The sequence below is a fragment of the Gallus gallus genome, chromosome 3 (genome assembly GCF_016699485.2).
Source record: "Gallus gallus isolate bGalGal1 chromosome 3, bGalGal1.mat.broiler.GRCg7b, whole genome shotgun sequence".
NCBI lineage: Eukaryota > Metazoa > Chordata > Aves > Galliformes > Phasianidae > Gallus > Gallus gallus.
The window spans coordinates 83402671-83427073 of record NC_052534.1 but is presented as its reverse complement, the minus strand read 5'-3'; the positions used below and the strand labels follow the sequence as shown (position 1 = coordinate 83427073).

Here is a 24403-nt window from a genome sequence, read left to right as displayed (position 1 = left end):
GTTTTAATCTCTCAGTGAAGGGAGAATTTTTAAGTGACTGCTGCTAATGCAGAATTTTTCTGCAGAGCATTACAATGAATATGTGGTCAGTAGTGTATGTTACAAGAGATCATATTACAGGTAGATCTAACTAATTTGTTTTATTTTAAACATTCTGTTTCAACTTCAGCTCTTTTTAGAATACATCATATATTTCCAATCTGCTTAGTAAAACCTTTTGAATACTAAGGCATAAGAACATCTTTAATTCAAGGTAACCAAATTTGAAGTCTTATTCAAACATCTACAGATTCCTATGAAAACCAAAAATATAAATACTTCTCTGGTTCGGAGGAAAAGGTTTTTTTTTGTGTCCATGAATATCTATAATGGACTGCTAATCACAGGGGAACAAATGATCCTGCAGATACTGTTTCTTAAAAAAAAAAAAAAAAAAAAAAAAAAAAGTAGTAATGCTGATATCCTAGATATTTGCCTACAAAAATTTCCTGATTTGCACAGTAACTCTCACTTACAACTTCTGCTGGTCCAACTAAAAAAAAAATGATTGGGACTTTCACATTTACAGTGAAGAGTGGCTGTTTCTATTGCCTACCAACAGAGCTTTAAAAATCCATCTGGGCCATACAGTGCAAGTACTAAAGCCCACTGTGTTGACTCATGTAGCAGAGAACTGAAATAGAAATCAGATTGGAGAATCAATAGGAATCCCTGGTTGTGGAAACAGGAGTAGAAGCAGCAGAAGAGGGACATAAAAATAGTGTGTATGGCACCGAGATACATCTAGAATATCACTGTTTCATGCAGTTATTCAGAACAATCTGATCAATACAACTAAGGATAACCCACACCCTGGACAGAACTGAAGACACATAGGTACAGAGACAAATGAAAGTGAATAAATGTAAGTTTCTTAGAGGCAAGAAAGGACAGGGAGAAACAAACAAACAAAACATAAAAACAGCAAATAGCAAACAACAACAACAACAAAAACAACATGGAAACAACAACAAAAAATACTGATTGAGGTCAGTTCCAAAGAGACATAAAAAGTACATCCAAAGCCATCATGGAAACTAACATAGGAAGAAGCTAGGAAGCATGATACCGACTCAAAAGACAGTGTCTCTCACCCTCTACAGCCACAATAAGAAATCCTGGCCAGCCCACCTGGGTACATCCATGATCCTTGAAGTCTGGGCAAAATACTTGGAACAAATCCATTCTGGTGCCTGTTTAGAGTACATACCAAGGTAAGTGAGTGAAGATTTATTTCTCTTAAAACAAAAACTCTTCATTAAGTGATTTTAAGTGGTAAGGCCTCATGATAAATTTTGCTACATTGTTGCTACAATAATTCAATATCATTATCTTCTACAAGTTCTCAGGATGTAGAGAGCTAATAACTTGAAATCACCTGCTACTAATGACAATGCAGTAATGTTTAATTAAACTACTTTTCTTCTGAGTACAAGGCATATGGTACTGCCTAAGAGAGCTTATACATTTTACTATTTGGAAAAAGCTAATCTGATCTATACAACTAATAATAGTACTGAATGTCCAGAAGAATTCACGTAAGTGAATTATACAACAGAATGATCTGACACCATCATGCACCAGAAGTTTCAGCAACTGACCCTGTTTGTGTGATGTTTCTTTTTCACTATTCAAACTTTACAACGTCTGGTTTTATTTCCCCATAAGTCTGTATTAAATCTTCAGTACCTAAGAACAAGAAAAACAATAAATGCATTACCATTTTCTGTCAGAGAACAAACACTTCACTTCTATCTTAATATTGTTTTGATTCAGAAGTTGCTTTTGCATGTTATTTATTTATTTTTATATAATGCAACAAAAGCAATAAGTATATGGTTTTAAATGCCTTTCAACAACAACAACAAGAACAAAAAAGTTATTTTCCGGCATTCAGAACCATCTTGAAGTGAAAACTAAAATAGAAGCATGTAAATAAACATAATTCTTATATTCTATGCATACACAAATACAGGCTGGAGAATATTTTATATTTCACCTGTTACTCTACTTAATATCTTCAGACAGCTATGGATATGCATATATGTTTAAAGAAGCAGTGGGATCAATTTTCTTTGAGACAAAAGGGGTCTTACAGAACAATATGTCTAATAGAATTGATATATTTCTGAGGAGCACCATAAAGAAGCACTTTGACAAATAATGGTCTAACTGTAAAGCTGTGGTATGAACAGAAAGATAAATACAAATGCAAATTAATACCTTTCAAGTGCAAAAAGAGGGCAAAAATATTATACTCTAGCAATGAATCTTATCAACCTGCTGTGAGAGAAAAGAGTACAAGCTTTTACAAACATACCATTGTCGGTAACTAGCAAAATGGTGCAAAGTTCATTTACGTTGACTTAGATTAAGGAAATAAAGTCCATAAATATTAATATATATGAATATATATTGCATATCTTCAAGTTTTTCTGAAATTAAAACAAATTTTTAACAATAAAAGTCAAAATAGGCTAAATTCACTTCACGCTGTGCAAAACAATTTCCTCAAGTGGCACAAAGCTAATGGAAGTAATAAAGACACTAACAGTGTCCCTCACCTGATAGAAAGGGATTGAGGCAAGGGACATTTTTGTTATTTCCAGTACTTCATTGATTTTAAGTCACAAAGGATGCTTGTACCAGAGGTTACTAGACATTTTTGACCTCATCTTGCAACTGCAAGTTCGTCTGGAGACCACGCAGCTGGTGTCCATGGACTTCTATAATGCATTTTCACTGAAAGCATGGAGCTTTTCCCTCCTGTACTTCCTTCAAATAATAAGATAGATAAAGGCAACTTCACAGCAGCAATTCAGACATATATACATACACATAGAAATATCATTGTCATTATAACAAAGCACATTTTCCCTCCTTTCTCTTAAAATGATGTCCATTCATAATCACAGGGCTAGTGAAGGTAAAAATAAAAAGAACTATTACATTATTTATAATATCTTCTTTTTTCCAGTGCTGAGCTGTACCTTATAAATTATTTCTTTTTTTTTGTTTCAATGCTTCTATTTTTTTTTGTTTTAATGTTTCCAGTCTAATTGATAGCATCATGAGAAACTTTTTCATGTGTTAAAGTCTAAATTCCATTTTCTTAATTTCACTTTCATATACATTTATAATTTTTGTTGTCATTCTTTTGAGCCTCCTTTTTTTTCCTATGAATTTCCAATCTGTAGACAGTCAAGCTGTCTTTCTCTGCAACTGCCTTAAGAAAAAGACAGTAAATTGCTGGACTAAATTAATCAATTTGTAACAAGCTATTATTCTGTATAAAGCTGTAATGTATCAAAGAACTTGGAATCATACATAGGACTAGTTCTTCATACCCAAGGCCTCACTGTTATAAGATCTAATTTTTACATTTCCCTCATGCCTAGCAAGAGTCACCTCCCAAGGCTGAGGGCTTGTGTCCCTTTTCCAATTGCTTTGTCAGTGTCCCCTTCCCTGAATACGGATCCCAGTTGCCTGGCTTCACTGCCTTCTAAATCAAGGCTATGAGCTCCATTATCTCAACATCAAAGCAGCCAGGTGAGAATATACATGCCTGAACAATGGCTAAATTTTTTTTTCATGGATAGGTATCGAGTGGTTACTGTCTTTTTTTATCATATCTGCCACTTCGACCTATTCCTGTGATGGCCTGGCTATGGAGTAGTTTTCCTTGTTCTCTTCTTCCTCCTTTCCCTTCTTAGTAGGAGTTTTGTCTCTTACTAAATGAGCTGACTTTCACATCCAATTGTTTCTTCTTGAATATAGGGATGTCTGAGAGAGGCACGGGTTGGTTCTCTGGTTCAGCTGCAGGGTTTGTCACAGGGATTGAGTCAGATAGTCATGCAATGTTAGAATTCACACTCCTGAGACATATGGAATAGATAAGGAGTAAAATCAGGATGCTAAATTTTAGGAAAGTCAAATTCCAGCTGCTCAGGGATTTACTCAAAAACTTAGGAAATTTGACTCAGGTGGAACTGGACTTGGCAAAGACTGCAAAGAAAAACAAGAAAGGGTTCTACATGCTACACGTACATCAATCAGAAAAGAGAAGACCAAGGAGGCATATCTCCACTAGTGAGCAATTCAGGCAGACTGGTAATAACGGACAAGAAGACTGATTTTTTGCCTCAGTCTTCACTGTCAACTGTTTTTCACACAGCCGTTGAGCAGATAGGTCAGAAGCTTGGGGATCAACGTCTTTCCCACTGTAAGAGAATATCAGGTTCACAACCACTTGAGGAATCTGAGCATCCATGAGTCTATTGGCTCTGATGACATGCATTCCAGAGTTCTAAGGGAAGCTGCTGATGCAGTCACCAAGCCAATAATGTCTGAAAAGTCATGGCAGTCAGGTGGACTATCTGGTGACAGGAAAAAAGGCAATGACACACTCATTGTTAAGAAGGTAGAAAGGATGACATAGGGAATTATCGACCTGTCAGCCTCGCCTCTGTGCTGGGAAAGATTCACCTGGAAGCTATGCCAAGGCACATGGAAGACAAGGAGGTGATATGGGAGAACCAACATGAATTCATCAAGGGCAAATCCTACCTGACTGACCTAGTGATCTTTTATGATGATGTCACTGCATCAATGGACAGGGGAAGATTCACTGGTGTCATCTATCTAGACTTCAGCAAGGCCTCTGACATGGTCCCCACAGCATCCTTCTCCCTAAGTTGAAAAGGTAAGAATTTGAAGAGTGGGCCATTTGATGAATGAAGAATTGATTGTGAGATCATACTCAGAGATTGGCGGTCAATGGCTCAGTGTCTAGATGGAGATCACTGACAACTGGTGTCCCTCAAGGGTCAGTGTCTCGCTCCAGTTTATAGGAGGGAGAGGAGGTTCTTTGAAATATGTATGCCCGGCGTGAGATTAAGAAACAACGGTTCAAATGTTGGTCCGACCAGTTTATTACAAATGTTAATAAGGGAAATGAAGAAAGGGGAGGATGGACACTATTATGGATTGGGGTGATGGGGAAGGGAAGGCGAGTGATAGAAAAGATAGAAAGAAGCAAGAATTGTGTAAAGCGGGGATAGTCACCATCAGGATCCGGCAGTAGTCCCGTTGCACGATGTTCCGATGGTCCGAGGCCGAAGGGCAGGAGCAGCGAGGCCGGTCTTGGGCAACGAGAGGGTGCAGGTACCGGGTGGGTCCAGGAAGAAGCCGCAGAGTAAGCCCGGGAGGAAGCAGCAGGTCTCAGGTAGCAGGCCCAGGGAAGTCCGTCAGCGTACGGTCCTTAGTGAGGGATCTGATGGCAGAAACCTCGAGTCCCTCGTGGTGAGGAATCTGATGGCAGAAACCTCGAGTCCATTGTTGTGAGGGATCTGATGGCAGAAACCTTCTCCTCATGGTTGTTGGATCCTCTTTTATCCTCCTTTTTTTTCCTGCCTACGTGACATCCCTGGGTGCTTGAGCAAGAGTCATGTGCGTACCTCCTGAGATGGCCATCTTCCTTGAGATAAGTCCACACAAAAGACCATTTCCTGGCCATTATCAGCAGCTTATCCCTCTCTTGTTGCCCCTGGCCTTGTCCATCTGTGCTCCTTAAAGGATTTCACAACCCTAAGTCAGGACCTGTCCATCAGTGTCCTCCAGACAGAAGATTTTTCTACCTTTGCCTAGGACTCGCCTGGACTTGTTCCTCAGCAAACTTTGAGTCAATCATATAAAAGAATAATCTCTTACAGTCAGTACTGGGATGGATGCTCTTTCGTATCTTCATCAATGACATTGACAGCAGGCTCAAGTACCTTCTCTGCAAGTTGGTGGATGGTACTAAGCTGTGTGGTCCGGTTGATGTGCCTGAGAGATGGGATGCCATCCAGAGTAACCTAGGCAGGCTTGAACAGTGAGATCAGGAGAGCCTCCTGAGGTTCAACAAACCCAAGTGCAAGGTCTTGCACCCAGGTCACTGCAATGCCTGCTGTCAGTACAAGTGGGACGATTAACCGATTGAGCAGAGCCCTGCCAAAAAAGAACCTGAGGGTGGAGGGCAAGCTGGACACAAGCCAGCAGTGTCCCCTCACAGCCCAGAAAGCCAACCATTTCCCGAGCTGTATCAAAAGAAGCATGGACAGAAGGTCAAGGGAGGTGATCCTGCTCCTCTGCTCTGTGCTGATGAGGCCACGCCAAAAGTACTGTGTCCAGATGTAGAGTCCTCAGCAAAGGAGAGACATGGACCTGTTTGAGTCAAGAGGAGGGCCACAAAAATAATCTGAGGGATAGAACATCTCCCCTGTGAGAACGGGCCAAGAGAGCTGGGGCTGTTCAGCCTGGAGAAAAGAAGGCTCCAGGGAGACCTGATAGTGGCCTTTCAGTATCTAAAAGGGGGCTATAAGAAAAAAGGGGACAAACTCTTTAGAAAGGTCTGTTGTGATGGGACAAGCGGAAATGGTTTCAAACTAGAAGAAAGGAGATTTAGATAAGAGATAAGGAAGAAGATTTTTACTATAACGGTACTGAAGCACTGGGACAGGTTGCCCAGAGATATATGGTGGATGTGCTGTCCCCGGAGACATTAAAATTCAGACTGGATGTATCTCTGAGCAACCTGATCTAGCTGTACGTATAGGAGAGTTGGAGTAGGCTATCTATAAAGATCCCTTCCAATTGAAATGATTCTGTGATTCTATGACAACTGCAGGACCTGTTGCAGGAGTTGGGGCAGCCGCAAGGGCTGTCACAGGAGTTGAATCAGATCCAGGGGCATTTCTTCCCCTCATGGGTGCTGAATAGTGTTGAATATTGTTTCATAGGCACTGGTCAGACCTCAATACTGTGTGGTGAGCTGTATCCGGATAGAACCAGGGTATAACTTTTTAAAACATTCTACCAATTTTTTCAGACTTTGAAATTGTTCACAGGTGAATTCTAAAACCACGGGAGGTGACGGTCATGATAGATACCAGCTCATATCCTCCCACACACCTTGCCACTTACAACCATCTGCCACAGGGCAAATCTGTGGCTAGTATTTTTTAACAGTTTTTAACCTTCGACAAAACTGGAAACACATGAAGGAGATACAGATTCATAGAATCATAGCATGGCTTAGGTTGGAGGGGACCTTAGAGATTATCTAGGTCCAACCTCTCGCCAAACACAGCAGTAAGATCATGATAGTTTGAACATCCCAAGAAAATTCAAAATTATCAAAACCTATTCTAGATCACCGTGAGTAAAGAGTGGGCTTGGTGGTAGTTCCCACGGTGTTTCCTGAAGTGTGAGATGATGGCTGTTCTTAGTACAAAGACCGGATTAAGATCACAGTTGGTGTGAAATGAACGTATGCTATTTATACAGTATACACAAACTGGCAAAACAATAAACAAACTCAGGCCAGCCCCCAGAGAAGATAAACAACAAGAAATGAATTCAGAAAACCAATCTTGAAAGCAAATAAAACCGCACTGTGAATGAATAAATTAACATTGCAGCCAGAAACTATTAAACTAACATAGTTTCTCTAATAAATTTGTTTTAACATGCTCTGGTCAGATCTGTTGCTAGATCAGTTCTTTGGGACCTATGTTAGTTGCCAAAAGGCCTGCTGTTTAATCCAGCAGGCAGCTAAACACCACACAACCCTTCACTTACCCTTGACATTAACAATGGGTTGGGAGAGAGAACTGAAAAAAGGCAAAACCCAAGGGTTTAGATAAATACAATTTGATAGGACAGAAAATGAAGGGAAAATAATAATAACAACAATAATAAAAAGAATTTACAGAACGAGTTATACACGATGCAGTTCCTCACTACCCCCTGACCAATACTGAGCCAGTCCCTGCCCTGGTCAATACCCTCCCAGGTTTTATTACTCAGCATGATGCCACATGGTATGGAATATCTCTGTGGCCAGTTTGGGTCAGCCATCCTGGCTGCGTCTCCATCCAGCTTCTTGTGCACTCCTGGCTCCTTGCTGGCTTATTAAGTCCAAGACACAGCATAATACCAGCAACTACGAAGGAAATTATTTCAGTTAAAACCTAGACCGCTACAAATCATAAATTATTATATCTCTCTACAGAGACTCTGTATTCTGCATCAAATAGAAGATCTATTTATACATTATGAATGATATATGCCATGATTTTGCCACAGATCTAGAACCTTCTTTTGTTTTTTGTTTTTTTTTTTTTAAAAAAAAAAAAAAAGGAAAAAGGATGGTTTGATTTGGATTGATTTGCTTTTAGCAAAACATCCTAGATATGAACTGTTGATCCATCAGATTCTGTCATGCTTTGGAGAGCAAGGGAATCTTTTCATCTCCATATCATCTGCATTTGTGATGGCAAATCTCTTAAAAGGAATACACTTTGACTAAAGGTAAGAGAATTTCACATAAAATCTTGTCTTTGTGATAGCATCTGAAATGGGCGGATCTGAAACCAATTTATTGAGTGTAAATTACTGCCAACTTAGCTTAGAATAACAAAATCCTCCAGAGACTTCTGAGTTGTGTAGCCATAGGGATCTGTCTGGCAACAGGAGGATTTTTATATTTTTAATGATTTTTTTAACTTAATCAGATACAGAAATGCACAACCTAGTTCTCAGGGAAATTATGTGGATTTGTCACTTTGCCTGAAGGTCTCTGGGATCTGTGAATCAATGAATAGATTACACTGAACCATGAATGTAATTTCTTCATCTGTAACAGATAAAATATGGAGATTTGCCATATTAACATTTAAGAATTTCTGAATTATAAATACTTCCAGTGGAATTTAGTGTAAGTTATTAATTACCTTAATAATAATAATATGCTCTTGATTTTCTTACACAGAGTAAGATAGCGTAAAGTGTGTGTAAATGAAAAGGACTGCAACAGGTGGAGCTGGTAAACTGTACTGCTGAATTATTATGCATCTTCTAGTTGTAACAATTCAAAAGCTAGAAGGAAACATACAGGCAAGTGTTTTATGTGTTAAATTATCTGGTAAAAATGCACTGACAGACCTATTTGATCCCCACAGTCTACACTTGGCATTATTTATTACAGATACAATACCAATCATAGTTACACGTTAGTCTGTGGTACCAGAGATTAAAAATTGAGTCTAGAATGTCTATTCTGTTTTGCATAGAACAAAACATGTAGCTGACTTTTTGAAAGCATATACCCCTCTTGGAAACTGATAGACAACCATTTAATTCAGCAGTGCATAATTTTTAAAGAAACACAAAGCAAGTTTTTCTTCAAAAAGATCAATATTTTGAGGATTTGAGGGAAGGGGAAGAAAAGGAAAGGGAAAGGGAAAGGGAAAGGGAAAGGGAAAGGGAAAGGGAAAGGGAAAGGGAAAGGGAAAGGGAAAGGGAAAGGGAAAGGGAAAGGGAGAGGGAAAGGGAAAGGGAGAGGGAAAGGGAAAGGGAGAGGGAAAGGGAAAGGGAAAGGGAAAGAGCAGCACTTAAGATCATATTCTTCAGGTACTAAGCATCATTTTTTTCCCTCTTATCGGTCTAAAAAGACAGTGTCCCCAGTGTTTTGAGAGTTGGTATAGCAGAATTTTCTGTGAAGATGTCCAGGAGAGTATTTTTCCAATTTGCTGGTTGTAAACTTGGAAGAAGACACTCTGCAACAGGAGTCTCACGAGACTGGTAAAATATTCAGGTGTTTGAACTAACTACGAGGTTCCATGATGGGAAAGTCGAGAGCAATAGTTCTGTTGACACTTCTAACATGCTGGGTTTTCTGTAGATCAGATCTTCAGAATCAGGTTATAGCTGTGACTGGGCTCCCAGTTCATTCTGAAAGGAGTCTGTAAACTCTTCCACATCTGAGCAGCCACAAATACAAAACTATGTGGAATATGTAGAAAATAAACACTTCCCTTACCAGTAGCAAGGAATTTATTATTTCCATTTAAAAACAAAGTATAGTAAGATCCATCAAAACATTTTAGCAAACAAAAATTGCACACCTCATTTCTCAAATCAGAGGAATTAAAAAAAAAAAAAAAAAAGGAATCTGATATAAAAAATCACAAAATAGTAACCTTTACTAAACCTCCAGTTCTTAAGAGTTCTTAGGTTGCTAAAACTATTGCTTTTTTCTTCTTTATGAGCTGTGAATATAGAATATTTAGAACTGAAATAACAAAAACAAGAATATAAATTTTGCCTGATGGTGCTGTTAAAGGGTAAAACTTGCTAGATACCAATCTGAATCACTACAGTTTTCTGAAAAAACAAAGGTCTTTCAAACTTAATATATATAATAGGTGAATATAACGTCACCTCCTTTGGAAAGTCAGCAAGCGTTAGCAAGTCTGTCATATAAAAAATAAGACTCAGCCTAAAATTTGGTAAAGCATATCAAATCCGTTTCCTTATTTTACTAGAATTAACAACAAATGTATCTAAATAAAGAAAGATACATTTGTTTCTTAAAGATTTATGTTAAAAGCTCACTGATAATAAATCAAATTGTATTCAGTGTATCCAATTAAACTCATGAGTCCGAAATGACTAAGGACTTAAACCTGTTGGTCCTGATATCTGATATCTGAAAGTTCATTAAAGAACTTTCAAGCTTACTGAAATATTGTTCATACAATATTAAAACCTAACTACCAAAACCTGATAAATAGTAATATATATTTTCCAGTATCATAGAATGGCCTGGGTTGAAAAGGACCATAATGATCATCTAGTTTCAACCCCCCCTGCTATGTGCAAGGTCACCAACCACTAGACCAGGCTGCAGTAAATCTAAGATACTGCACAGAAATATGTTGCAATTTTTAGGAGGCCCTATTTTCTATATTATCTTTATTTTAAAAGTCAGATTATTGACTGTCTCTGGGAAGCAAAGATTCAACAGCATCTGATTTTCTCCTCAGACATTAAGGGCAAGTCCAAGAAACTGAAGGAGCCTTCTCCCTGCTTAGGAGTGTGACCCCCTAAGCAGGGAGAAGGTTGTTGGGAGGAGGGACTGGCAAAGCTGCAGCTGAAGCCAGAGCTCCAAAGCCGTAGACACATAGTGAAGCCTCAATGGAATGCTGGGGTGGAGAGGATAAATTGAATTTTGTTTTTTTCCAGAAATCAAAAATGTCAAACATTGGGATAGTTTGTGAATTCACTATCAAATCAGTGAAACCTGGAAGTATAAAATGTGTTATTTATGGTTGCTTATATTAACCTGTAGGTGCTTTACTACACTGTTTTCTATCTTCATCTGGAAAAATATTCAGTTCACGTGTTTTCACCCTGCTCCTATCTGAAGGGTGATTAATGCTACAGAGATGGGAAACACGCTGCCTCCGGAAGGTCCTGATGAGCTTAGAACTCAACGGGAACTAAGACTCAGAAGTTCTGCCTTTTACAGGAGAAAGTATGTTTTTTCTCCAAGAGTGAGAAATTCATTGCCTGCAGCTATCAATGGCCTCAATACTTCTAGACCCCCTGCTCTTCATTTAGGCAGCTGAATTTGGAGCCATACCTGCTATGCTTTTAACTTAAAGCCTTGAACATAATGCATAGTTTGATTAAAACAAGCCATAGTTGCTATAAAAAATATTTAACTTAGATTATGGGTCGAAGCACTTCGTTATGTTGATTTTTTTAATTTTTTTTTTTACATTTTTCATAAAAAAGACAATAATGCTTCCCTGATTTAAGAGAAGGGGTATTTAGTCTTGATTAACATATTTCTCATTTTGATTGTGTAAACGTTAGCTAGGTGGTAAGCAGGAGGCTTCACTCCTCCTGCTCCTAAACCTTTGTGTTATCAGAATTACAACTCAGCAGTCAGGATAATAAGAATAGTGTTCACCTCCCCAACAGTGCATTCTATCCCAGTTACAATAAAAGCAAGGAGAAAAGTTAGATTTTTTTACATGTGATCTGTAAATATTTTTACCCGTTTCTTTTTTTTTTTTAACCCATGTATTTAATTTAGAGCTGTATATTTTTACCTATGCACTGAGCTGTAGAAACAGATAGTGTTTAACACAGCCTAAGTTAATTAGAGATACAGAAAACTATTTGTACATAGGGCTCAGTGCTTGGCACCACTCTGGGAACAGGCAACATATTTTGTTTCATCGGTGTACAGCAGTTAACAACTGATCAAACACAGAGAAGGCTGCTATTTGGGGAAATGCTAAACCACTTGCTGACAGAATTCTGAAATTGTTTGGGAAAGGACTGAGGTGATATCTCACTTTTCAAGTTCCCATATATCCAGATGACATATACCATGTATAATAGTTGCATTTTAAAGATTGAATCACATTCTTAGAAAACCTGGCAGACAAATTTGCTTACGTATGTGTTCATAAAAACACGTACATATGTGAGCTGAAGTCTGCATGCTATATTGAGGCATTATATGCTGATAGATACAAAAAACAGAGTGGAGAGTCTGGTAGAGGGACAATGGACAAATTTCAGGCATGGTTAATCTCACCTCATTTCAACCGTCTAAAACACTGATCCAAGCTGTTTGCCTGGGCTGCCGCTGTGGTCAGTGGACAAACCACGGTGCCTAGGCAGGTGCTATATTCCACAGTGGACAGAAATCTTAGATAGGATAAAAGAATGAACATGGGTGACGCCAGTCATCCAACTTTGCCTGGTGTCAGCTAGGGCGATTACTGTCCCCTTTGTTCACCTAATTCCTAACACAAATGTGCCATTATTGTATTGTTTGAACACATTAAATATTCGCTTGCTTTTTAAAAGTTGCCTGGGAACTATTAACAACTATTTGTGAGGACTTTGCCTACACAATGTCCTGCTGATATTTATATATGCAGGACACTCTCAAATGCTAAACCACTGAACACTGCTTTTGCTACAGCACTGAGTTACACTGGCATGCAGGAACAAATAGATTTGAATAGTTTAGCTAAAATTGCCTCCATCAGGCTCTAATTCATTGCACACACTTTTAGCTTCTGCAGGATCATGTTCTCAGAATGGATGAAGGCCTCCATCTTTCGGCTTCTGGAGCATTCTCACTTTATCTTCCTGTCAGCCTGTCTCCTGAAGCAATTCATAACACCTAACCATCACTTTCCCAGAATTCAGAACAAATAAAGACATTTGCTAACTGTTTTATCTCTTTGAAGACAATCTCTGTCAAACCAAAGTTTGCACGTTGTCAAAACCAGAAGTGCTGATGCTAAGAAATTACAATACTGTCCTTCACTTGTGCCTTGGGAATGCTGACAGGGATGGATTGTGCACTTTGTTTAGTTATTTAGTTATTTTTTTGCTTATTTTGCACATAGCTTGCTATTAAGTTAATCAAGATAATACTATAGGGACTGTTCATTACTCACCACAGATATAAAGCAAATAGATCTAAGTGACCAAGGCAGCTTGATCAAATAAAACAAAAATAATACAAAATGCCAAAATAAAATACAACTGCTAATAAATTTTCATTGTATTTTAGATGCATACATTAATATAATTTCACCCCGTCCTAAGCATGACTCTAAAGTCAGTAATAAAAAGGTTATTGAAATCCAGTCAACATCCTCTCAAAACCAGTTCTGCAAATCTTCATTACTGTAGATATTTTATTAATAAGATAACCTGATAAACTAAGTGCTGAGTGACTTCCATCAGTTCTTATCACCTCAAGTACTCCTAATTCCCGCAAACACTGCTAAAGTGTGTGTCCTGTGTAAGCATCTTTCACATTCAATACAGGTCACAGCAGAGATCCAAAATTATGGCAAAATTATTTACAAAACTAATCAACAGTTTGAATTGACCAGTTTGCTTAGTTTATGTTAATTTAACTGCATATGAATGGTGCTATTTGATATTTTTATGGGCTTTTTTAATAGCCCTATACCAGACAGTGTTCCCTTAAAACTTCCCATTTTACACAACTTATACATGATCTTTTCAAATGTAAGTTTAGATAAACATGATTTTACACTGAAAAATGGTTTGAAAGATACATTAAACTAGTAAAAATAGCTACATTAGCAGAAAGACATGAATGATACCTCCGTATAAAGGCTAAGTATTGATTGTACTTAAGCTAAAACTTATCCTCTATATGGAAGCTAATAAAGGTTTTCATGTCTTGTGTGCATTAACTGTAAGCTGCAACTTTCCAATATCCATGGATTTTCATACTGCACATTATTTTCCATCTCACTTTGTCTGTTATCATCTGTTTCAATCCAAATTGCACCTAGTACAGAAGCTGTCCTCTTATCTTGCAACAGTTCTTTATGAAGGATAGCCAGTAACAAACAAACAAACTACAAATTATGATTAAATGTCAACAGTATGGGCTCAGAAAGAAAAAAAGAAAACAATTCTGGTAATGCTAATCCACAGAAAATTCTCATTCCAAATATATTTCAATCTCAGTTTCACTCTACGCGCCACATGAATAATCCCATTGAGTTCTAAGAAATGATTCTTATGAATAAAATTAAACTTGTGTATAAGTGTGGATGGAGGTCAAGGCATTTATTTCCTTTCTTTGATGGAAGACTTTCATTTTCCAAAATGTCTTCTGTGAATGTATCCCAGTTTTTTTTTTTTTTTTTAAATCCTGCTTCATAATTTGTTACTAATAGTGCTGTGTGCTGTGGCTGAAGGATAAACAAAGAAAAAAGTTCTGTCTCCGTGTTTATTATATTGTTTCCTCAGTGATCCTGACAAAGTAATTTAACATATTTGTTTCCTTAAAATAAAGATAGCAGCAGTGACGTCTTTAAAAATACTTATAATCTACAGTTGAAATCATTATTCAATGTAATATTATAAATACATTTCAAGAACAAAGAGGAAAACAAGAAGATCATATTTAAAAATAAGTAGCAACAATTTAAAAAAATGAGAAAAAAAGGTAAATAATGCAAATTTGCTTCATCCAAGTGTCCAAGTGTTTGGAGGTTCCCTAACTCATGAAAATCCAACATTATTGAATTGTTTCCACTGCTCACTCCTCATTCCTATGAAGGACAGGATCACAGCACAGACATTTGACACAGTACAAACTAATAGCTTTGTAAGTGGAAGTACAGAAATGCCAAACTCTTAAAAAAATAAATAAGGAAAAAGTGGGAATTTGTCCATTACTGAGATTGCAGTAGATCTGCAACTATATCTATACTTGATTTAAGACACCTCCAAAAGTCAGTCACAGAATCACAGAATCGTAGGGGTTGGAAGGGACCTCTGCAGATCATTTAGTCCAACCCCTCTGCTAAAGCAGGTTGCCTAGAGTAGGTTGGACAGGAAAGTGTCCAGGCAGGTTTTGCATTTCTCCAGAGAAGATGACTCCACCACCTCTCCGAGCAACCTATTTCTGTGCTCTGTCATCATCCCAGTAAAGTTTATTCTCATGCTCATATGGAACTTCCAGTGTTCCAGTTTGTGCCATTACATCTTGTTCTGTCACTGAGAATCACTGAAAAGAGCCTTGCCCTATCCACTTGACTCTTGCCCTTTAGATATTTATAAACTGATAAATCCCCCTCAGCCTCCAATAATCTTGTCCCAGCTGAACAGCCCCAGGTCTCTCAGCCCTTCCTCAAGAGGGAGATGCTCCAGACCTCTAATCACCTTTGTGGTCCTCTGCAGGTCTCTCTACAATTCGTCTGTCTTTCTTGAACTGAGGACCCCAGAATTGGACACAGTAATCCAGATGTGGCCTCACCAGGGCAGAGTAGAGAGGAGAAGGATCACCTCTCTCAATCTGCTGGCCATGCTTGTTCTAATGAATCCCAGGTCTTCTGGGCCACAAGGGCACACTACTGGCTCATGGCCAACCTGCTGTCCACCAGGACAACCAGGTCCTTCTCCGCAGAGTTTCTTTCTAGCAGAGTACTATAAAGTGTGCTCATTCTCATCAGGCCCTCATAGTCACACCAAACGCATTCACAGAGCATAACAAACACGAAGTCTTCAGACATCGTACCTATCCCACAAGTTCTAACAGCGTAGCTGTGAAAACCTGCTCTGAGATTTATTCTCCTGACCTACCATGTGCCACTGGATAGGAAACACTTCTTAATTATGTACCAGTATCTTTAAAACGATCTGGCTAGAGAAGGTAGAGATCTGAGACCATGACTTCTGCCTGCCTTTTCCTGTTGCATTCTGAAGGTCTGTTGGTGGGCATGTCTGAGATGAGAGAACTGTTCATATCAACAGACTACAGAATCAGCACTCCTGAACAGAGCTAACCTCCAGTCTCTGATGTTTTGTGGCTAGGACACACCAGTATATGCTGCAGTTGCCTTCATTATTATACCTGAATGAAGGTTTAGAAGTTGTACGATCTGTAAGCAGCCACAAAAACACACAGTACAAACCCTGCAGAGGAAAGAAAGATGAAGAAAATAATCTTTGAGGTCATGTGAATTATATATGTGTATGTGCTTTTTTTTTTTTTTTTTTTTTTTTTTTTTAGTAGATACAGAGAGAGCAAATGGAACTAAGGCTTTCCTTCATGGTGCCATTTCAGGAGACTAAACATGCACATTTATTTCTTGTAGGATTCCAAATACTATATGGGTCAAAATTTGCTGTCTTCACTCATACAGCTCATGGCCAAAGAACAGGCCTAAACTGAGAAAGAACTACCTGGACCCAGTGTCCAGCATTTCAGGGCCCTCTGTTTCTTCACAGCATCATTCAAATAATCACTCAGAGGACTCTTCTGACTCAACCAGCTTCAACTCTGAAGTGATCTCTGACTGCCGAGTCCCCAGGGAAGATGAAAACTGGAAGAAAGCCAGTATCATCAAAGGAAAGGTTTCTAGCAGTCTTTTGAATTGATTTGTAGCAACAGTATATGGCCCTAAGTTTACAGCGAACACATCAAAGAACGTCATACATAACTCAGTATTTTCCTTGAGGTAATGCTGCAAATCAAGGTGAGGTTTATCCACAGATATTTACACATCTAACAATTGAGAAAACAGCACAGGGAAGCCTATTTTCTTTAGGGAAAAATAAACAAATGAACACAAATAAAAAAAGCTCATTCCCAAGTGCCTACAATTCTTTTCCCACTTTCCTGGTTCTTTACCTACAACATACCCTACTTAGGTGAAGTATTCTTCAACTATTCCCTTATCCTTCTCATTCCAAACAGCTTCCTTTTCACTCATTCCTCCACCTGATTTACCTGCAAGTATATAAAAGTTGAATATGTTCCACAGCCACTTACTTATTCCAAAATCTTAGTTTTTGCTCTTGTTAATGCTTACCTTACTGCCAACCAGACGGAATAAAAAGACTGTACTGGATGTCCCAATAAAAGTAACAACATGCACAAATGTTTTGTTCTTCCTCTGGTTTATTAAATGACTTAATAACAGAAGTACTAGCAATTTTATTGTAAATAAATGCATATGATTCATAAATGAACTTTACTTTTCATTAGGCGCTTATAAAGAAGGCTTAGATTTCTTACTTACAAACTTCTCTCTTTTCACCTTTCTTTGTACTAAGTAGAATTTTAAACATTTCTAATTAACATTCCTGTGTCCACAGGAAGAAAAATCAACATGAACATTTTTTTAAATATGTTTTTATAAGAGACATGGATTCTATATTAAAACCACAGAGATAGGACTTCAGTGCAAAAGTTCAATCTTATAATTAATACCAGTTGGTACCTCACAAGTCACGTCATCCAGACTCTTATTTCTAACTGTCTAGCAGTTGCTATCTTAAAGCTAATTGCTCACAAGTTTTGCATAATAAACATATTAAACAAATGGGCAAATTCAGAATGATACAGCATAAAGGGTTAATTGATCAATTAAGCCATTTGTACCAGTATCCATCACTGCATGGCAAACCAAACCTTTTAAACAACATAAAAATGAAATCATGGCAAAGTTTCTTCCTTCTATCAGTTACATTTATAGTGTGAAGATTATTACAGACAATAAAATGAGTAGTCAGCTGGCCAGACCTTTGTAACTCATTCTGTAAGAACCGGTTTGTTCTGCTCTCAGATGGACATTTGCAACTGTGGCCATGTATGTGAGTGCAGAGTTCTATCTTATTAATATATTTAAATTTTATTCCAGCATGGTAAAAATCATTTCTACAGTATTTCTCAGACTTTAACAGGACATGTCCCTGGCCCCAAAGGGTTTGCAACTTAAAAGAAGCTTGTCAAGACATGTTGCAAGACAGTAACTCAGAAAAGGAGAGGAAGGCAGAAGAGAACTGCATTAATGAGGACAAGCAGAAAGGAGAGAGTGAACCCAGTATATCCTCAAAGTCTTATCTGAACTAGCAGGGGAAAAAAAAGGACATTGACTTCTGTAGATCCTTCTACAGCAGGAGTTGGGAGGGTAGATATCAGTGGGCTGCATATGAATTGGTATGTAGTCTCCTGACTTCAGGTAAGCCATATACCTCCTGAATTCAGGATTGTTCGTAAAGGCTGGCCTTAATTCATAACAACTCCTCTTCCCAAGCAGATAACTGATTGTCAGTCATCCACATTTTAGATTTTTAATAATTTATGTTCAGGGCTGCAGTGGCAGATTGTAACTAGAGTTTCTCAAAGCACAAACTAGGCTTGCCCCTGCCATGCCAATCCTGCAGCAGCCATCAGCCACCTACAGGGGCAGGGTAACTGTTTTCAGCCAAATGTTACCTTGCTGGAAAAACTCAGCCACAAGCACTGCAGCAGTGTGGAGCAGCAATGTGGCTCTGTCTCATATCAGGTCAGAGAGCTTTGCGAACAGGTTCAAAGGAGCAGTTAAATTGTGGGGGTTTTTTTTGTTTTTTGTTTTTTTTTTTTGTTTTGTTTTGTTTTGTTTGTTTTAAGTGTCAGGTCTCTAGAATAAAATCTTTTTTAAAGGTGTGACTACCTTTCAAATTAGAGACAACACCATACTTAGAGATGGGGAGTCCCAAAGAGCGAACCACAGAATCACCTTTACCAGCCCCATTATTTGTTATAGGAGACAGCGGAATAAAGTCCATCTCATGTAAGTTCAGACACTTGCATATGAACAGAGAAAAGGGCATCTACCAGCATGTGAATAATCAAACTTACTGCAGAGATCTACAGCAATATTAAATGAAAAATATTACAGAAGCACCTGTTTCTATTTGTTGACTACAGGAGGAGAAGAAGCAGCTCAGATATAGATGTCTATGTTTAAGACATCTTCCATCTGTCTACATTTAAGCCATCTGTCCAAACTGGATGAATTAATTCCACCCCACATCCCACTGATGGGCCAGTTTTCTGAAGAATGCAACAGAGAAGGAGACTGAGAAAACACCTCCATGCTGTAGAATCAGTTGTGAAATAAATTTGTTCTGTATTGCCAAATGTTTTTAGGTAAGCTTAGAAAGTTGCTATCTAAATACACAATATCCTTCACATCTTATCTGTATTTCCATATAGCTGGAGCAATACTGTGGGTCACAAATAACAATTAATAGACTAGAAAATTGAAATATGGAAAATATTCTGACTTTATATATGTGCTTACAAGAAGCCAACAGATTGAGAAGAAATACTGAACAATGGAAGTAGACGGTTGAGTGAGAAAAATGAGTGCAAGAACTATATAAGAAAAAAGATTAGGCAAGGCTCTGTAAATGGGATGAAAGAATTGTATTAGATATACTGAGTGAGAAGAAGCCAGAGGAAGAATATATATATAAAAAAAAAGAAGAGATGAGATTAGATCAGCTTCTTGTCAGTCTATTTGAATATCATATTTTAGTAGTCATCATGAAATATTTCTCAGATTCTCTTACATGTTTAAGTAGAATATAAAATAGAAATATGATCATACCTAAGCATTTAACTGAAAAAAGACTACTGACTTTTTTTTCCAAGTCTGTCACATTTAAACATACAGCACAAAGGAAATGTTTGAGACTATTTACATTTGATGATCACCTTTTTGAATGGTGACCTACTTTTAAAAGCTTTGTCTGATACACAAAAAATAAAGCACATATAAAAATCTAATACTAAAATACAAAGAAATAAAGTTTATGAAACATGGCATTATAAATACCAAAATTTTCATAGATGAATTAAATACAGGTATGTGTACCTCCTGCTTTTGAGGAGGAATAGCTTCTGATTGCATGAGATTTCGTGAGATAAAGATATCCATAACCCAATTTCTTCCTGACACAGAAAGATTCAGCTGATGCTTTTTCTCGTCTGCATGTATTCACACATCATATATAGGTACTACCTGAATTCATACATACATGAATGTTTGCTTCAGTGAGCAAAAACACCCATGTATTCATTACTGATTAAAATCTGAACTTGTAAGAGCTAAAAACCTTTCAGGCAGATTCACATAACTTATACTCTTCCTATAGACACACATATAATAGGAAATCTTATGTGTGCATGCAGGCAGTTAAACCAACAAATAAAGTGCATCCCCTACAGTGAAGAGACAAGTTCTAGTACAGGCACAACTGGAATATCTGAGATAAGGTTAAACTTATCCGAGATCAGATATTCATTCTGATACCTACATGTTGGAAACTCAGATTTTCATGTGGAATATTCATTTATACCCTGATTAGATATCACATCATAGAGACCAAGCCAGAGTAAATTTTGAAGCTGAATTACTCTGTGTGATGGTGATATCCTGTAAAACACATGCAGTGTACTGTTAGATCAGTCTGAAGGACTGTATTCTGAGCCATGCATTTGGGATCTGTTGCAAGTATATGTTCCCTTGACTTTATCGTTTTTTACTCTAAGGGCTATATTCTATACTGATTAAATCAGCATAGATCTGCTGACTTCAGTGACACTAAAATTTACTGTGACAACAGTCAGCAACGTTCATAGAGAACATTTTTTGAAATATCAATTAATAATTTACTGACAATTTTTATCTACAACATTTCAATAAGAGAACTTGGATTCACTGGTTAAGCATAATTAAATAAAATATTCAAGTGTACGTATCACAGAGATAGAGAGAGGGGAAGGGATGGCAGGAGGAAGGAAGGGAGGAAGGGAGAAAGGGAGGAAGGGAAGATTTCAGTGCAGCCAGACATTGTTGATAGAAGACCAGGAATATTTACAAAATTTATAAAAGAGAAAACCCCATAGCAGTAGATATGATATGTGTAGTGTAAATGTTATATTGAATGTTGGGGTATAATTCCTTTTATTTATTGTCCATGTTTGATCCAGTGATGGCTACATTAACTTTATGCATCTGTCATTTCAGCCCTCTTACCCATGTAAGCATAGTTCTCCACCTTTAAAAAATCCTATAAACCAATCAGCCAAACCAAATCAAACAAAACAACAACCACAAAACTGCTAATATTCATTTCTGTGCATAAGAGTTTGAGAAACGTCTTTCATTCAGTCTCTCATATTTTAGATAGTGGAGTTCAAGTGTGTTTCACAGAATGATGACAACCACCTGTGGTGGCTCTTTACTGTAAAACACCACATTTTCACAGCATATTCTGCCCTTTGCTAATCTAAATGTATTCCTCTCCTCTCACTCTTCAATTCAAGCACAGAGTATGTACCAAGAGCATGACTCTATTCTCACAAATGTTCTACTATTGATATGAGCTGAATTACAGCCAAGATCCACCTCTCTGACTCAAGTTTTACATTTAAGAATATTAAGTAAACTCAGCTATTTCTCAAAATTGCATGCCAAGGGAAATTCAGAAGACTAATACCTGAAACATACATTTACATATTTTCTAAGCTCTGAATGATACATTCACATCTATCTTCAACAAGTAGTTGAACTTTACACTACCTCCTTGTAGAGTTGTGGCCTATGAACCAGTTATTCAAAATCATTTGAGAAGCCTTATCCATTTCACTAAGAAGCACTTGACATTCATGCCTGCAGCTATTAATGTATGATGTTTTCTCTTTTTCAGATATTATTTTAATTGTCAAAGATGTCAAATGTGTATATGACACATACATAAATGTATGAACAAATTGTTTCAAGAATTGTTTTTACTCTGGATGTCCGCCATGCAGTCAAAGAATTGATTTGATCAAAAGAACTCTTTTTGCCACATACAAAAGTATCTTCTTTCAATGTAATGATGAATGTCACTCAACCTATATGCATTTATTCAAAAATCCAAAGCATTCCTTAAACTGAAAACAACCCGTGCTACGTTCAATCAAATATTAGAGAATAGGCAATTATAGAAAAGGACATTTTATTTTTTAAAACACTGAGGGAAATGCAGCTAATGCCAAGTATTTGTTGTATTCAAATTTAATTATTACATTTACAAGAACAAAAAAGTTCAGATAGAGAAGAAAGACCTTGAGGTTTTCCTTCCTTGATATCAACTTGACCTGAGTCTTGACTAAATTTTGAAATATGTTCTGTCACTTTAGGAAATTACAGGTACTCAGCCACTGTTTTCAAGCAGGAATACTAATGTCATGACATTTTGATATCCCAAATGCTGCAGCTTCCATCTGGTTCCATGAGATCTGAAAATCTTCCTTTAAGATTTTTAGAATGAAAACATCCAAAAAGAGTGAATATTAAAATGGCCATAATAGAACAAACTAAAGGCTTTTCTGTCTCAGTAGTGATTGTAAGTAAACACGGAAAGAGGACTGAAAACAAGGCAAGATTTTCTCCTAACATTCTCCCAGTCGCTAATTATTTTCAGCTCAGGGAAACTCCTGATAAAAGTCAAGGACATCTGTGTTAGGTCTAACAAAATGCTACTATCCCTTTTGCTGGCCTAACCAATTATGGGAAGTAAAAACTGCACCGTTCAAACTTTCAACAAATGAATTTGAACCGAAGTCTCCCTCTAACCAATTGAACTCTTAGCTATAAAAATATATGTATTGTCACTTTGACCAACATTTTAGACAGACATTGCAGCTGAACTTGGAATGGAACAGCCTATATTTTCTGTGTTTTAAGAACAAAACTTTTACTAATGGCAGAAAGCTAAGTTCTAGGCAGTATTATTAGTCCCTCACTTTTACTAATGCAGAAAAAAAAGAAAAAAAGAAAAAAAAAAACAACACAAGAAAATGCACTGTCTTTTAACACTATCCTTTGGGATTAGTGATCTCAATACACAAAGTGCATAAGCAAAATGAACAACATTAACTCTGAATTTCTTACTTTTTAGCAGAGTGATCCAAAACAACACAGTTTTTTTCTTTTTTTTTTTATCTCAGTTCAATTTGATTAATGACTAGGCAATATTCTAGAGCAGATTAATAACATCAGAGATGAAAGGGCATTTTTAAAAATTTGTCCTCCTTGTATAAAGAGGATTTCAGTGCATTTAGATAATTAACAGGAAAATGGTGGCCCTGTTTTTGTTTTGATCTTTGCATACATATTCTCCAATTAATTTGGTAAGGCTTATGATATAGTCTACATGTAGGGACTGCAATGAGCTCCTCCTAGTTTTATAGTCATACAACAGGACAACACGTTACAGTCTCCCCACAAAAGTACATGCAACCATGAACTAGTGGCAAGTTTCTTTTCAAATGACAATAATTAAATATGCAAGATATAAAGTGCTGAAAACATATTCAGTAGATTGCAAGACTAAAAAAATATTCTGATCACCTAGCCAAAGAAAGCCAATTCATCTACCAGTGTTACTGGTAAATTCTCCATACTATCCATGAAAAATTCAGTTGAAGAAGCACAAATTCAGGAAAGATGCCATAGAACGACATCTGGTCAAAATTAAGAACTGTAAATATTTATATGTAATTACAACGTAAAAGCAAAAATCAATGAAATAGAAGGCTCCCCAATAGAAGAAGGACTTATGTTATAGTCACAATGGAAGTGGAGTAGCATAAAAACACTACAGAATAAATAATTTAACAAATGAATAAATAAGAATAAATGCATAAACAGGAAATATCAGTAGCTTATTGTAACCTATTCTAGAAAGCTGGACTAAGCAAATAATTATGCAATTTATGTAAAAGGTTCAACAAATTACATTGTGGGGGGAAAAAAAACCAAACAAACTAAAACAACATCTTAAGCGAAGAGAATAGTACATCAGTATGGTTACTACTAAAGGATAATTACCCAGGCCACAAGAAGGCGTGTACCGAAGCACGCAAGTCATACCTTGGACATTGTATGCAGTACTGAAAAGGAAAAAAGCAAGATAATATGATAAGGTAGAATAGATCTTATACTACCCAATTAGAAACAAATCAAATCTGTAAATACCAAACCTTGAGAAATATAATTTCTCAGAACAATAGGTGCAGTTATTTCTTGAAATAGCACATATTTGAGAAGACACTGTTCTGAGAAGAGACTGTTGCTTTGGAAAACATAAGATAGCCTTAAATCAACTAGCTCAGCCTGATAAGCTAAAG

At 37.2% G+C, this 24403-nt stretch overlaps 1 protein-coding gene across 5 annotated transcripts in view; it reads right to left on the bottom strand.

Moving 5' to 3' along the window:
• Window positions 1-459: 459 nt before the first annotated feature.
• LOC101751384 overlaps window positions 460-24403 on the bottom strand; it is a 30829-nt gene continuing 6885 nt past the window's right edge. For 2 of the 5 annotated variants that reach the window (XR_006938764.1, XR_006938765.1), the window contains exons 2-4: window positions 2604-2814; window positions 1641-1728; window positions 460-1232 (exon numbers count right to left, since the gene is read on the bottom strand). Coding sequence is in view for 1 of the 5 variants with exons in the window: in XM_046939220.1 (XP_046795176.1) it covers window positions 1714-1728; window positions 24147-24166 (35 nt within the window). In the remaining 4 variants the exon portion in view is untranslated. Of the gene's footprint in view, window positions 1233-1640; window positions 1729-2603; window positions 2815-24146; window positions 24167-24403 lie in introns of all 5 variants that reach the window. The other 3 variants (XR_005858491.2, XR_006938766.1, XM_046939220.1) reach the window with 2 other exon arrangements.